Raw genomic sequence first — 12,427 nt, forward strand, 5'->3', positions numbered from 1 at the left:
TTCATTTTAGTAAAATTCGCGCCATACATTCTACAACGTCTATTGTGATTTTCGTGAATAATCGTTGTTAAAGGGGCGTTGTAGTTGCCTGAATTTGTAGTAGTGTCACCTCTAGATATTCCAAATTTCCAAACTCGGCCACTATTTACCCATCGCGGCATAACTCGATCTCACTATACACCATTCGTTTACATCTCTCTATAGCGACCTTTTATCACATACATCCTTAGCCAACTCAATCCTAACCGTCTCTCTCCATAAATCCTTACACATACCACTATGTCAATATTAATATCCCTCATCTCAATCTTTCATTCTCGCGTTTTCTTTACACTTACATCATCCTTGCCCATATATACTTACTTTTATATTACTCAACACACGGCTATATCACTCACCATATCTCACAAAACATGCTCTTTACCTTGATTAGCTCATCATTCTTCCATTTCCTTTTTCCACTATCTTTCACAACGACATTAACATATGTCTTCCTTATCCAACACATATCCCTCATAAGCCGACATTCTCCCTATCATATCATTTGGAAACTTACGAGACCGTCACATATATAAAAGAATGCGTTAAGACTCAAAACATACGTGTGCACATACCCCACGACTCAAAACAAATGTAAGAACATAGCCACCGACTCAAAATTAAGGTGAAAATATAGCCACCGACTCAAAATGGTCGCCCACTGAGATACTCGGTCGAGTACGTGGCATACTAGGTCGAGTACAGGGTACTCGGTCGAGTAATGAGACTACTCGGCCGAGTTAACGACTCCATAAGCTAAACAGAATTATCAAAGAGAGATTACTCGGCCGAATATGGAATACTCGGTCGAGTATAAAAGATACTCGGCCGAGTAGGGACTACTCGGTCGAGTATCGGCGCAGTTCTCAGCACCGTCCAGGTTTCGTAAAAATGTCATATCTCACTCGTTACTTGGTCATTTTGGGCGTGTGACCTATCGTTAGAATCGTAAGAAGACAAGCTATCACCTCAACTTGGAATCACAGCAATATCATTTCTAGAACTCGACTTATGATTGTTTTAAGACAGCCCTTCCATAATCGATCTTCATACAAATCAACTTTTCTAAACCAACACAATTTGAACATGCATAAGGCAACAATAACAACCCAACACTTCTAAAAACCAGTACATAGCTGAACTTTTATCATACCCACATGAAAATTAAACATGACATTCATATATATAGATGCATGACCTTAATCACATGCTACTACCAACAACCAAACATTAACATCATCATGTTCATATGTACAAATACTACTACCATACTTCATGCTCAAGATTCTATCAAACAGGTAAAATGATCACATTCTTCATGCTCAAGATCCATCATATACGAATTCACAATCCACCTTTCATATATTACCATATTCCATCACTTTCACCATTTCATCCATCCATATCACAAAATTCAAGTTACGAGTACTACACATACATGACTCGACATACAACAATTTCCAAGACTCCCCCATGTGACCGGTTAGAGATCGTAAGGGCCTTAGTGCGACTTCGGGACGTCTCCCAAGTCTTTGCGGTAGTTCCAAATAACTCTCCTCGGGTTCATTTTATTTAGACTCCCTAAGTTCATTGGATTGATTAGTTTTAGGTGCCAGAATCTTTGGCTCTGCTACCACTTTGTAACACCCCCTCATACCAAGGTACCTTACCAAGGACTACCCTAGCATGAAAGGATGTTACCATCTCGGTTTTCCGAGGTTAGTATATCAAAGTTACCAATTCCAAACAACCTTTATTAAAGTATAAAGAGTTAGTGATTACATGTTTCCAACACCAAACCAAAGTATAACTGTGAAAGGTCTAACAACTACAACGAATGTAAGCTAAGTCTCTTGACGGCGGAAGCTAGACTCGAGTGATGACTCCCCATGACTGTCTCATAGCTAAACATCTGCATTACCTGTCACAATCTGCTCACCATCCCCGAATGGATCACCACAGGTTTTATAAAACAACAACGACGGTGTCAGTACCGTTCAATCAAGATAAGACAAACAAGTAATGTAACCGGCTTATCATCCTCCAAAGTAACTGACTACACACCGAAGTGTGTAGCCCTGCCGGATTAACCATCGCAACAGGTAATCCACTCCGCCGGTGGGGGACCGCAGCCCATCCCCACCAAGTCCAACTCATCAACGAGCGACTATCAATCCCTGTCCCTTAATGTGCACATCCCCTCCCGTGACGGGTTCCACGGAGGGCGAATTAGGGTGTGAAGCCACTCCCGCAAGTGACTCCACCACAATCACACGCACCACAGAATCACAGCCGTCACAACACCACAACCGTCACAACACAACCACATCACCACCATAACCACAACACCCATACTCCGATGATCAGCAGATAACAACAATTACAAAACAAACACAATCTTAAATCAATTAACAGTAACTGAGTAGGGAAACCCTACCTTAGCAACAATCAGCAACGATGGAGACAATCATTAGAACGGCTCCTCTACGAAGTCCTCGCCTAAACAATAATCACATAACACAATTACACATTGCACAATCTCATTTCCCCCAAATTCATAAATAAAGCAAACCCTAGAATTAATCATCAATGACATAGGGATAAGGACTTACCGACGGAAGAATGAAAGATTGAATGCAAAAGTTACGATGACCACACACACAGAGGAGAGATTTGGGAGTGATTAGGATGTCGTACGTATGATTAGGTTTTGTAAAATGATGTTTAGAAACTGCTTTATCGAATAAATAATCCCTAAACACTCCCGCATCAAACCGCTGAAATATTATTCGCCAGACCGGATACTCGGTCGAGTATAGAGTATACTCGGCCGAGTATCCTCTACTCGGTCGAGTATTCATCATACTCGGCCGAGTATTCATCATACTCGGCCGAGTATTCCTCGGCAGTAGCCAAACAGACTACACATCTACACTTCGGCCGAGTAGGCTCTACTCGGTCGAGTACTTAGCCTAAGAAATCCGTAGTATTACAATCCCGTTTCATCCGTTCGGGTAAGGCTCATACTCTTTGCATGTATGATTTAATATCATATCAGATCCTACGGTTTCCCATGTGAGGGGCGCATTGGAATATAAAAACCCACATATAAGTATCCCACTTTTGTTAAGGCTCAGCCCCATTTGCACATTCGAACGGAGAACACGACTTTGTGAAATGGTAAATAGGATACCAAAATTAATACTCCCTCATATTTCATTTGTTGTTCCCATTTTTCTTTGGCACAAGAATTAAGGGAAATCCATTTGGACCACACAATACCCATGAGGGCATTAGCAATAGATGAACCTCCAAGAGGATTGTTCTCATGCCACATAAGCTAATATACAAACCCATCTGCCTACAAACCTCATCCCAACAATAGATAAACCTTTACAAAGTTCATAATGTGGCCCACATTATTATTCCTCCCCTCACACACTCCTCTCTACAAACCAGCATACAATTTAGTAACCCTTCTTAACTACAAACCTCAACACCTATGTCTAGCAATAGAAGGTTTGTCGATAAACCTCAAAAATAGAGGACATGTCATCTTATAAACCCTTGACGAACCTTCTATTGCTAGTGCCCTCCCACATCAAATTGATCATTTTAAACCACACAAAGTTGTCCAAAAAGGAAAGAGAGAACAAAACTGGAATTGGATGGAAAAGGAAGGGGGAAACAACAAATGAAATCGGAGAGAGTATTTTGTTTTGGTTTAAAATGACTAAATAACTATAAAAAAGTTCTTGTGTCTTTTAGGAGGACCGCCCTCCTAACACTTAAGGAAATCCACCAAATGCAATATTATAAAAGCTTAGGTGTGAGAAGTACGGTCCTTCTGAAAAATACATAAATTTTTCCGGGATAATAGGTATTGTTTACCTAACTTTGCTTTTGTAAATGCAAATTTTCTGATAGGAAAAGAAATGATAAAGCAATGGTTCTCTCAAGACCACTTACCCCATATCAGCCGTTTCCCTGCCCTTTATCTTTTATCAAAAAAAAAATAGATAATAATTGAGTGATATACCTCAAAATGAAAATACATAATAATTAATCAGAATAAAGGAAATATGATATGAACAAGTAAATAACTACACAAATTCCAAGGGATATGAATGTGGTTATGTGGATTATTACAACTTGCAATTTTTTCTTTTTGTGAACTTACTGAAAAATTGAGTAGACAAACACTCTCATTTGTAAAGTTTATAATCAATGAGAATTTAAATTTCCTCCATTTTTCGCAACTTTCATTGTCACTATTGAACATGTCATACTACGGAGTACTATACTTGCAATTGTAGGGAGAAAAATCTTAACTCCTCCGACTCTAGTACGGAGTAATTTATTATGCATATGACGTCATCCTCCATGCCACATTCAGCAAATCATGTGTAAAGATCGTGAACCATGCGAGATATAGCACACAAAAACATGAAGTCATTCGCAATTAGTGGTGGAGCTTGGAGGTTAGCAAAGGCTTATTTCCATTAAAGTTATTTTTCTTTCAAATTTTGGATGAGCAATTTTAGAATATAGAACTTTTGGAGGTGTTTACCGTTCGACCTTTTTAAATCCGAACTTATTGACATATTTCATGTAGTTTTTAGAAGTTTGTTAATAAAGATGGTAAATTAAAAGAAGCTTTTTTTTTAAAGAAGGCTAAAAGACGATTTTGATACTTACGGGGTGAGGTTCGGTGAAGCCAAGTCTTGAGTACCACCGCTCATAACTTTAGCGAGCAAGGCAATTAACATTTGTACAAAGCGAAGGAAGTAAGGAACATATATTATGACCATATCACCAAATGAAAATATTTATTTCAATAATACCAATGGTAATAATTAGAGCTATCAAGATGATCCGACCCGAAAAAACCGACCGAAATCCCCTTGAAAATAACCCGAAAATAACCCGCTCTTTTCAACCTGAATCCGAAGACAACCCGACCCGATAATAACTCGCACATTTAGGGTCAAGGCCCGCTAAAGTGCTGACCCGACCTGAAAATAGGTAAATTTATTAAAATTTGTATTTAAGGCAAATAAAACTAATATATAATGAAAAAAATAATTTGAACTATAAAAATTTTGGAATAAAATATGCTTATATTTATTTTAAAGCATAGTTTTATCATATGATTACCATGTAAATATAGTCACCGCTTGTCATGTAAGTGTAACAATTGATCGATCTAATATTACGTATAGCATTGTGATATTGAATATATTAAGCAAAAAATGATTACTGTACTAATATCATATATTAAACTAAATAATCATAAAATTTAAGAATAACAATATGTTTATAAGTAAAATTAAAGAAAATAAAAATTTGAAAGAAGGAGTTAATCAGATCAGTTTCTGACCTTAAACCCTTCCCGAAACCCGTATTCAAACCCAAAATAGACCTGACCCGTATTTTATCTGAACCCGAAATAACCAAACCCGTAACTCTCCCGCTTTACCCGTTTGACAGGTCTGATACTACTACTACTACTAATACTAATAATAATAATAATAATATGGAGCATATAACTAAGGTATGCATTCCGAGATTGCATCAATTTACTCCGTAGTTGTTTATCCAATGCAAATATTTTGATACCTACATATATTGCTCATTAACTTGGCAACAACTATATGAAGAATTTGTGACAGGTTTGACTAACACATTTGATTAGCAGATTTTGTTAAAGGTAGGTAATTATCAGATTTAAATTAGCAAATTATTTCAATCCTTTGTAAAATAACAAATAAGGATATAAATAAATTATTGACTAAATTATTGACTCTATAATTAAGGTGGGTCAATATTTTTATAAGGGGAAAAAGGGTGAACATATTTTTTTCCTAATTTACTGATAGAATATGCTGGAAGAGCAGCATAATGGCCCTATTTGGTACTTAGTAGATTATAATGAGCAGAAACAGATTGATCAAGCAGATTACAAATGACAGATTTGAATGACGTGTTTGACTAGTATATTACAATTAGTAGATTTAGTAGAAGTGTTTGGTAATTAGCGATTTTAGGTTAATAGATTGTTACATACATGTGTAAATTATAGACAAATTCATTTTTTACAATCTAATAAAGTTAATATGCTGGGGGGGAAGCATATTGAGAAATAGTAGATTGAAGTTCAATCTACTATTTTAATATGTCATTTACCAAACACGTAATTTAGTAGATTATTGAGTCAAACATGCTAAAAGCCTTGAATATGCTGAAATTTCACCAATTTACTGTTTACCAAACACCCCCCCATTATAAAATACTTCCTCCGTCCCGGTCATTTGTTGTCATTTTCCATGTTAGGGTGTCTCAGTCAATTGTTGCATTTTCTATTTTAGGAATGCATTTGATGAGCAATATGTTGGGGATCAGCATATTGGAAAATAGTAGATTGAAGCTCAATCTACTGTTTTAATATGCCATTTACAAACACGTAATTTAGTAGATTGTTGAGTCAAACATGCTAAAAGTCTTGAATATGCTGAAATTTCATCAATCTACTGTTTACCAAACACTCCCAATTGTAAAATACTCCCTCCGTCCCTTTCATTTGTTGTCCTTTTTCATGTTGGGGTGCTCAGTTAATTGATATCCTTTCTATTTTAGGAATGCATTTGATGAACAATTTGATCATTCAGACTCAAATGGTTCAACTTATCATCTAATAAATGACTCTTTCCTCTTTCCTTGATTTTTGTGCAAAAAACAAAGGACAACAATTGACCTGGACAGAGGGAGTACTAGATTCGACCTCAATCTACTATTTCAATATACTTTTTACCAACCACCTCATAGAATATTGATTGGTCAAATATGCTAATTTTTTTTATAATCTACTATTTACCAAACACCTCTTAAGAATTATTTTGTTTACTCTAACAAATAATGAACGACTATTCTCTGCATACGTTCTTACTAAATGATACGATACAATACTAATTTAAAATAAGATACAATCCGATTATAAATGACCCAATATTAATTACCAAGATTATCAAACAAAAATTTTAAAGGAGAATGATAAATACAACTCATTTGGGTTGTATTTAAGAAACTAAATGAGAAAAGAAATTCTTAATATATGCATTCATCAAAACCAAATATTTTATTCATCCGAATTAAAACCAAATATTTCATTCATCCTTAATTTCAATTTTCTACCATATTAGTAAATGAGAAAAGAAACACTTAAATACAACCTATATCATATCCCAATTTTAAAACTCTTATTTCTACCATATTAGTGATTATCCTTTAACACCAAAATCAGTCCAGATTCAATAATTAAAACCAAATATTCATCCTTAATTTCAATTTTCAACGGTAAACTTCCCAAACCCAAGCAGTCAAGCCAAGCCAAGCCACCAACCTCCAAAACAAAACAAAAACAAAAATGGTTGGTCTAAATTGGTAAGCTCCCCACTACAAATAAGTAAATAACACTACACAAGGGGCAAAACCGTCATTTATCAGTAAAACTTCAAGTGGGTCCCAAATAAAAGTCACACTCTCTCACCGACTCACTTCAATCTGACCCGTCCAACCCAAACACAAATCAACGGTCAAGATCAGTCTCTATTATTAAAATAAAATTAATGGGTGAAAAATAAAAGAAAAATAAATTAAATTAAGATTTCTATAAATAGATACCTAAGTCTACGCTTAAAACTCGCCTCTCACCGTTTTACCAAATCTTTGGGACATTTTTCTTCTCTTTCTCTCTCTACTTTTTTTGCTGCATCTTTGTGCTTCGGGGATTCCCAGGTACAATCTTTGCTCAAATTCCTACATTTTCTTCTATTCTACAGTAGCATTATATGATGATTATATGATTATAAGATTATAAGACCGTCTTAAGTAAAAAGTTTGTGTAAAACGGTTCTATTAAAACACGTATCTTATCGAAAAGTTCGTTACGATGTTATGTAAAACCGCGTTACACAAGTATTTGTAGTATGACTTGTAGTATTATGTTCATTTTATATTTTTAGTACTAGATGTGTAGATCTGAGATTGTTGATTTGAAAGTATGTAACGTTTATGATTGGATCTTGTTTATTTGTTGATGGGTTGGTTTGTTTTGATTAGATCTGAGATTATGAATTTGAAAAATGAAATGGGTATGTTGAGAAATGTTGATTTGATTTGGGTTTACTAATCCCTGATTTATAGTGTGTGGTTTACTGGATTAGTTATCGTTTTTAGGGTTTGATTCAATAGAAATTATATGAATTTGTTGAAGGATTCATTTGTTTACCGTTGATTGAAATACCCTCTGCCGCATGTGAGATCTGAGATTATGAATTTGTTGAAGTATTCATTTATAGTGTGGTTTACTAGATTAGTTATTGTTCTTGCTTTGTTTAACATGTGAGATCTATCCCCTCTGCCGCATTCATTTGTTTACCGTTGATTGAAATACCTCCTTAACAATAAAAAGTAAACAAATGATTGAGACGGAGTCAGTAGCTTGTATTTTGGACATATGATCCCTTATTTTTTGGTAACTAATCATATTGGAGTACTAAAACATGGGTGAGATTTTGGGAAAAAATCTCTCGGCAGTCAATGAAAAGTGTCGGTAAATCGAATCCTCTGTTACTCTGACTTGGCTATAAAATGATCTAAAATAAAGTGTTGAAATGTCGTGTAGTGTCAATACTTTAAGCACACAATTGAAGTGAAGTGTCCGAGTAACATAAATCAAATCTTTGTCTCTAAAATTTGATTCTTTGAGTGTGGTTGGAGAATAAAGTAAATCTTCGGTTTTTAGTTGTGAGACCTTTATGCTTTTTTATCTTAATAATCTGCAAAGATTCCATTGTATCTTATCATTCCATTGTTGATAATGATTCTGTCAATTGTATGCTTAAGTGCTGGTGGCTAGTTGACAATTTGTTCTAATTTGGAATAATTGGATATTTAATGCTTGACATCTGATGCTTTGAATCTGGGATCTTGTGTTTGGTTACAGTATGGCTGTATACTCTCTCTCGATAACTCATTGTTCGGCATGACTAATTGACTACTACAATGTATTAAATCATCTTCTGACATTACTGGGTTTTGTTTTTGTACAGTTTAACACACAAAAAAAATGGCTGCTCCAGCGGACACCTTCCTATTTACCTCAGAGTCCGTGAATGAGGGACACCCCGACAAGCTCTGCGATCAGATCTCTGATGCCGTGCTTGACGCTTGCCTGGCACAAGATGCCGAGAGCAAAGTTGCTTGTGAGACCTGCACCAAGACTAACTTGGTTATGGTTTTTGGTGAGATCACAACCAAGGCTAATGTAGACTACGAGAAGATTGTCCGCGACACTTGCCGTGAGATTGGGTTTGTGTCCCCTGATGTTGGTCTAGATGCCGATAACTGCAAGGTCTTGGTTTACATTGAGCAGCAAAGTCCTGACATTGCTCAGGGAGTCCACGGTCACTTGACCAAGCGCCCTGAGGAGATTGGTGCCGGTGACCAGGGTCACATGTTTGGGTATGCCACTGATGAGACCCCTGAGTTGATGCCTTTGAGCCATGTCCTCGCTACTAAGCTTGGTGCCAAGCTTACTGAGGTTAGAAAGAACGGAACCTGCCCCTGGTTAAGGCCTGACGGCAAGACCCAAGTCACGGTTGAGTACTACAACGAGAACGGTGCCATGGTCCCAATCCGGGTCCACACTGTGCTTATCTCAACTCAGCACGATGAAACCGTCACCAACGACGAGATTGCTGCTGACTTGAAAAAGCACGTGATTAGTCCCGTGATCCCTGAGAAGTACCTCGATGAGAAGACCATCTTCCACTTGAACCCATCTGGCCGATTCGTGATCGGTGGACCTCACGGAGATGCCGGTCTGACTGGCCGCAAGATCATCATTGACACCTACGGAGGATGGGGAGCCCACGGTGGTGGTGCTTTCTCAGGAAAGGACCCAACCAAGGTTGACAGGAGTGGAGCCTACGTTGCCAGACAGGCAGCCAAGAGCATTGTCGCCAGTGGCCTTGCTCGCAGGTGCATTGTCCAGATCTCTTATGCTATCGGTGTTCCCGAGCCATTGTCTGTGTTTGTCGACACCTACGGAACCGGTAAGATCCACGACAGGGAGATCCTCAAGCTTGTCAAGGAGAACTTTGACTTCAGGCCCGGTATGATTGCCATCAACCTCGACCTCAAGAAGGGTGGCAACAGGTACTTGAAGACCGCTGCCTACGGACATTTTGGAAGGGAGGACCCTGACTTCACATGGGAGGTTGTCAAGCCCCTCAAGTGGGAGAAGCCCCAGGCCTAAGATCACAGAGTGGGTGTGAATTCATTGATTAAAATTCGGATCAATAAGTCGATTTCGTCCTTGGTATCTACAGGCTACAGCTGCTGTTAACTTTTTTTTTAAATATGGGTGACACTTGTGTCATTGTATTTTTCTTCTCTTTTTTTGGTTTAATTTGTTTTCCTATGAAAAAACAGAATAGTCTTTGTTTTTTTTTTTTTTTTGGGTAAGTAGCAAAAGTGGCAGCATTTGATATTTAGAAGAAAAAAGTTGGCTGCCTTTATGTAATATGTTTGACAGAAGCAGGGGAGTTGCTGCTGAGCAGCGCCCTTTTATGTATTTGCGCTTGCGCTTTCATAGTAATGCGATCTTCGTTTGCTCGTTGCACTATACAGGCTACTGTTGGCTCAGTTTTTGTTCTTTTTACTCTTGCCATACCCAGTAAATTGGTTCTCCCAACAGGCCAACAGTTCTGATCTTCGTTTGCTCGTTGCACTATACAACGGTTTCAACTCGGAGATTCATATGATTTGAAAATATGACTAAAAACAAAAAATAATCGTAGATGTTGATTACTCCCTCCGTCTTACATTTTTTTTTTAACAAAAACGCAGCAAATTAATTGTAGTAAATCTAATCATAATCTTAAAACATCAATTAGTAACATTAGGAATCAGACTGCGAGTGGGAGGAGCCTTCCCCACCCAAAGAAGTGGTTTGGCGAATCTGAGATCGGGCAAACCTTGAAAACAATCTCGGGTAACCATTCCGCAGCTTAAGTCATAGACACCCGTATCCAAGCCCCGGGCACTCAAGGAACGACAGTAATAGTAAATATTATCAGTGAAATAAATGCAATTAGGCTTACAATAGGTAGGAGATGCCTCGACAAAGAAGGAAGAGTTGGAACCCACAAAAACCGCCTTGTTATTCAAGTTGTTTACCTCTTTAACCTTGCCATTCTTGACATTCACCTCCCATACCTTGAAACTAACTGTCATGTAATCTCTACCCTCAACTATACGAAGGATAACCAATAGTACTCCAGCTAAATCGACCATATACGCAGAACCAGTGTGTTTTGATGTCCAAGGTAGGCGTGCTACTACCACTCGTTGAGTAAGATGATCATTAGTCCTCTTGTAGGCTATAACCTCGCCTTGGTTAGTCACACTATACAGATCCCCGTTGAAGCACGTAATATCAATTGATGGATAGAAACAAAAGGGTTGAAGTAGCCACACACTTGGTTCACTTGCTTCTTCTTACTCAACTCTTCAAGCTTCTTGGTGAGCATATCAAGCTTAGCATTGGTTTCCACATTCACTAAGAATTCGGGAGGGTGCTTACTTCTTCTCAAGATATTCACTCTTGTGCCATAGTTTGTTTCGGAGTCTACCATTTTCTTGATTAGAGTAGTGCCCTCCTCATCACCCAAAATGATCGAATCCCCCTCCCGCGGAGGCATTCACCATTTCTTTTGTTCTTGGCAACAAGGTTTGGAAGAAGGTTTGTGTGACATACCAATCCGGAATCCCATGGTGAGGGCAACTAGCGATAAGGTCTTGATATCTATCCCATGCTTCACCCAAGGATTCTCCATCCTCTTGTTGGAAAGTGTGGATCTCATTTCGGAGCATGGCGGTCTTGGATGATGGATAGTACTTGGCCATGAATGCCTTTGCTAAAGCATTCCAAGTTGTGAATGTGTCCAGAGGGTGAACATTCAACCATCGGTCCGCCTTACCCGTCAAGGAGAATGGGAACAACATCATCCTTAGTGTATCTTCGGATACCCCATTCTTTTTCATCATAGAGACTTTTCTCTTGAACTTTCTTAGATGAGCATGAGCATCTTCTTCAATATGCCCCCCGAACAAATCTTTTTCAATCAACCCCACTTGGGCGGGGTGTATCTCAAAGTTGTTGGGAGCCAAGGTACTGAAATTAATTGGGTCACAAGCATCATTGTGGTTAGGACGGTTATGGTCACGTAAAACCATTGGTGGTGGTGGTGGATTTGGTATATGAGGGGGTGGTGTTTGAGGTGGGTTATTTGGAAGTTGGAAGTTGTGAAATGGATTTTCTATT

The 12,427-nt window shown here is 38.0% G+C and overlaps 1 protein-coding gene and 1 non-coding gene across 2 annotated transcripts; both read left to right on the forward strand.

Moving 5' to 3' along the window:
* Positions 1–7,737: 7,737 nt before the first annotated feature.
* LOC141657650 (S-adenosylmethionine synthase 2) lies at positions 7,738–10,728 on the forward strand. The gene is made up of 2 exons (XM_074464946.1): positions 7,738–7,833; positions 9,150–10,728. Exon 2 carries the CDS (start codon positions 9,167–9,169, stop codon positions 10,355–10,357), a length of 1,191 nt encoding a protein of 396 aa, XP_074321047.1. The 5' UTR covers positions 7,738–7,833; positions 9,150–9,166; the 3' UTR covers positions 10,358–10,728.
* A 1,141-nt stretch (positions 10,729–11,869) lies between these two features.
* LOC141658089 (small nucleolar RNA R71) lies at positions 11,870–11,976 on the forward strand. Its single transcript, XR_012548997.1, has one exon. It is a non-coding gene; the product is annotated as a small nucleolar RNA R71 (small nucleolar RNA).
* Positions 11,977–12,427: the final 451 nt, after the last annotated feature.

Source organism: Silene latifolia, chromosome 5 (assembly GCF_048544455.1).
Source record: "Silene latifolia isolate original U9 population chromosome 5, ASM4854445v1, whole genome shotgun sequence".
NCBI lineage: Eukaryota > Viridiplantae > Streptophyta > Magnoliopsida > Caryophyllales > Caryophyllaceae > Silene > Silene latifolia.

Coding starts and splice junctions, on each gene's coding strand:
- LOC141657650 (XM_074464946.1), top strand. CDS start 9,167: ATGGCTGCTCCAGCGGACACCTTCCTATTTACCTCAGAGTCCGTGAAT.